This window comes from Vespa velutina, chromosome 11 (genome assembly GCF_912470025.1).
Source record: "Vespa velutina chromosome 11, iVesVel2.1, whole genome shotgun sequence".
NCBI classification, from domain to species: domain Eukaryota; kingdom Metazoa; phylum Arthropoda; class Insecta; order Hymenoptera; family Vespidae; genus Vespa; species Vespa velutina.
In genome coordinates this window covers 6,454,439-6,457,088 of record NC_062198.1, presented here as the reverse complement: position 1 = coordinate 6,457,088, position 2,650 = coordinate 6,454,439, and the positions used below count along the sequence as shown (strand labels likewise).

Genomic DNA, 2,650 nt, shown 5'->3' with positions numbered 1-2,650 from the left:
AATCAATATATAAATATATCAATATATATATATATATATATCTTCCTAATTTTTTATAAAATGAATTTATCAGCAATTTATTATTTAACGTTTCTTATATATATATATATATATATATATATATATTTTTTTTTTTTTTTTTCTTATAAAATACATAAACAAGTTTATTTTTGTATAAATGGATAAACTTGATTTTTAGGAAATATTATATAACGTGGTCAACAAATTGCAATGGAGACAACCGTCTCGATTCGATGACAATGCAAAAACATATCTTGGCTTACTTCTCCGTTGGGGGTCTGAAAAGTTGCGGTATCGGCGTCCCAGGGGGTTTTTACATGTGTCGAGTGCCCGATGCGATGCACCGAACTCGCCGCCCCTGGGACGTCTCTTCGGGTCCCTTTCAAGTACCCGACGGGGTATCCTGGACCCCCAGGAATTATCGGAATCATTATTTTATAGTGTCACGACCGGTAGACCGACGGGATAAACTTAGAAATATTTCAAAATTAAATTTGATATTTATCTATACATCGTTCATGTTTACATCATAATTATTATACACCCGATATATATATATCTTATTCAACAATTGTATTATCAGAATTTATTTATATATACCAACGAATTGTGTTTAATTTCAATGTTTAATTTGCTTTATCATAAAATTGATCTCACATTTGCGATAATTAAGATAAATATTTGTTTAGCTTTTAAAATAAAATTTCAAACTGTATTGATTGTCGTAAGATGAAAAAAAAAAGAAAATAAATAAAAAAATAAATAAATAAAAAGAAAAGAAATTCATAATAATAAAGTCACGAACATCTTTCGTTAATTTAATACCAAACTATGATATCGTATGAAACATTCATCGAAATAATTTCATCGATAATAAATACGAAATAAGAAAATTTCAAAATATCCAAAATAATATAAATGAATATCGAATGAATATAAATGATAAAGATTGTATCGCGTGATGATCCAATTAAAACTTTTATTATGAAAATTCGAATCAGAATATAATATGATACTATTATCGATAAGATCTTTTTGATATTTATATATAAAAGTTTAGATCAATCGTAAAGATCATTATCGATCATTGAAATTTATTTGAACGTAATTTATTATAGATAAAATGTTTCATACGTTCTGAAGGAATAGGGATGGTTGAAAAAATTTTGTCCTTTAACTTTTACGATTTCTCAGTAAGAAATTTGAAACGTAACAACTACTCGATTTTCTTCCGTTCGAAATAATATGCTTGACAGGCGCCATTCAGAGAGTGAATTCCTTCTCGTCGAATAAAATTCTGTTTCGGTGCTTTTTCGAAACGGCCCTGAAATCCCGAAGACATGCGTATTACGTACTTACTTACAAAGAACGAAGAACATCGGGCACATATTGACGCCACGTGGAGCCCCGGGATGTTTACTCATTGCAAGAGCAAAATTCGGGCTTCGTTGAAATCAATATTATTGTTCGCCGGTCGTTCTAAATTTGGATTAGCGGTTAGCGACGAATCCACGAATCCATCCCACGATTGTGAAGATACTTTTCGTCTTAGAAACGAAACGAAATGAAACTAAATGAAAGGAAACACAAAAACAAATCTCAAGATACACGTTCATATGACTTTACTAATTATATATTAGTAAATAGGATATCTATTAGGAAAATCCAATAATCGAGCAGATTTTTTTTTTTAAATTCTCCATTTTGGAGAACAAATTGGAATAAAATTTTATGGCCGATGAATTGTTACTAATAAATCCTCATAAGAATTCCAAATCGATAATCAATCGGATTTAATGATGACTCGTCATAAATTTTGAGCTTGATAGAACTCAATTATATATATGCATGTATATATGTATATATATATATATATATATATATGTTATGATATAAAATTTTAAGACATTATTAATACCATTTATAACCATTGAATTATTATATATAACCCCCATAAGAATTCCAAATCAATAATTGATCAACTGTAATAATGACTCGTCATAAATTCTAAGCATAGTAGAACGTAATTAAGTATGTATATATATATATATTATATAAAATTTAAAAAAAATTATTAATCCCATTCGTAGTCATCGAATTATAACAAATTAAACCCCATAAGAATTCCAAATCGATAATCGATCAATCGTAATGACGACTCAGCATAAATTCAGAGCTCGATCTTATGGGATAAAATTTTTTTTTCAAACATTATCAATCCAATTCGTATTTAATCAATTATACGACGAATAATCACCATGAGAATTTCAAATTGATAATCGATCAACCATAATGACGACTCGAACAGAAATTCGTTGCTATCAAAACAAAATCTAAAACAAAATCGTATGAGAGTAAATTCGAGGAAAATTGTCAATCCCATGGTTGGAAAAGAAAAAAAAAAAAAAAGAAAAAGAAAAAGAATTACCTACTGTAAAAGAAAGTTGGGTAGAGGAAGAGAAAAGGAAAAGAGGAAGAAAAAAAGAAAAGATTTCCCTCGTTAATAAAAACGAACAAACGAACGAATGTACAAGAGTGAACGTAGATAAAAATAATAATAAAAAAAAAAAAAGGAGAAAAAAAAAGAATGAAGAAGATATTTAAAAAAAAAAAAAAAAAAAAAAAAAAA

At 28.0% G+C, this 2,650-nt stretch overlaps 1 protein-coding gene across 1 annotated transcript in view; it reads left to right on the top strand.

Annotated features, from left to right (window-relative positions):
* LOC124953200 overlaps positions 1-665 on the top strand; it is a 101,373-nt gene extending 100,708 nt beyond the window's left edge. The window contains exon 3 of the mRNA XM_047504230.1: positions 200-665. Within this exon, the coding sequence (XP_047360186.1) occupies positions 200-554 (355 nt within the window). The 3' untranslated portion in view covers positions 555-665. The remainder of the gene's footprint in view (positions 1-199) is intronic.
* Positions 666-2,650: the final 1,985 nt, after the last annotated feature.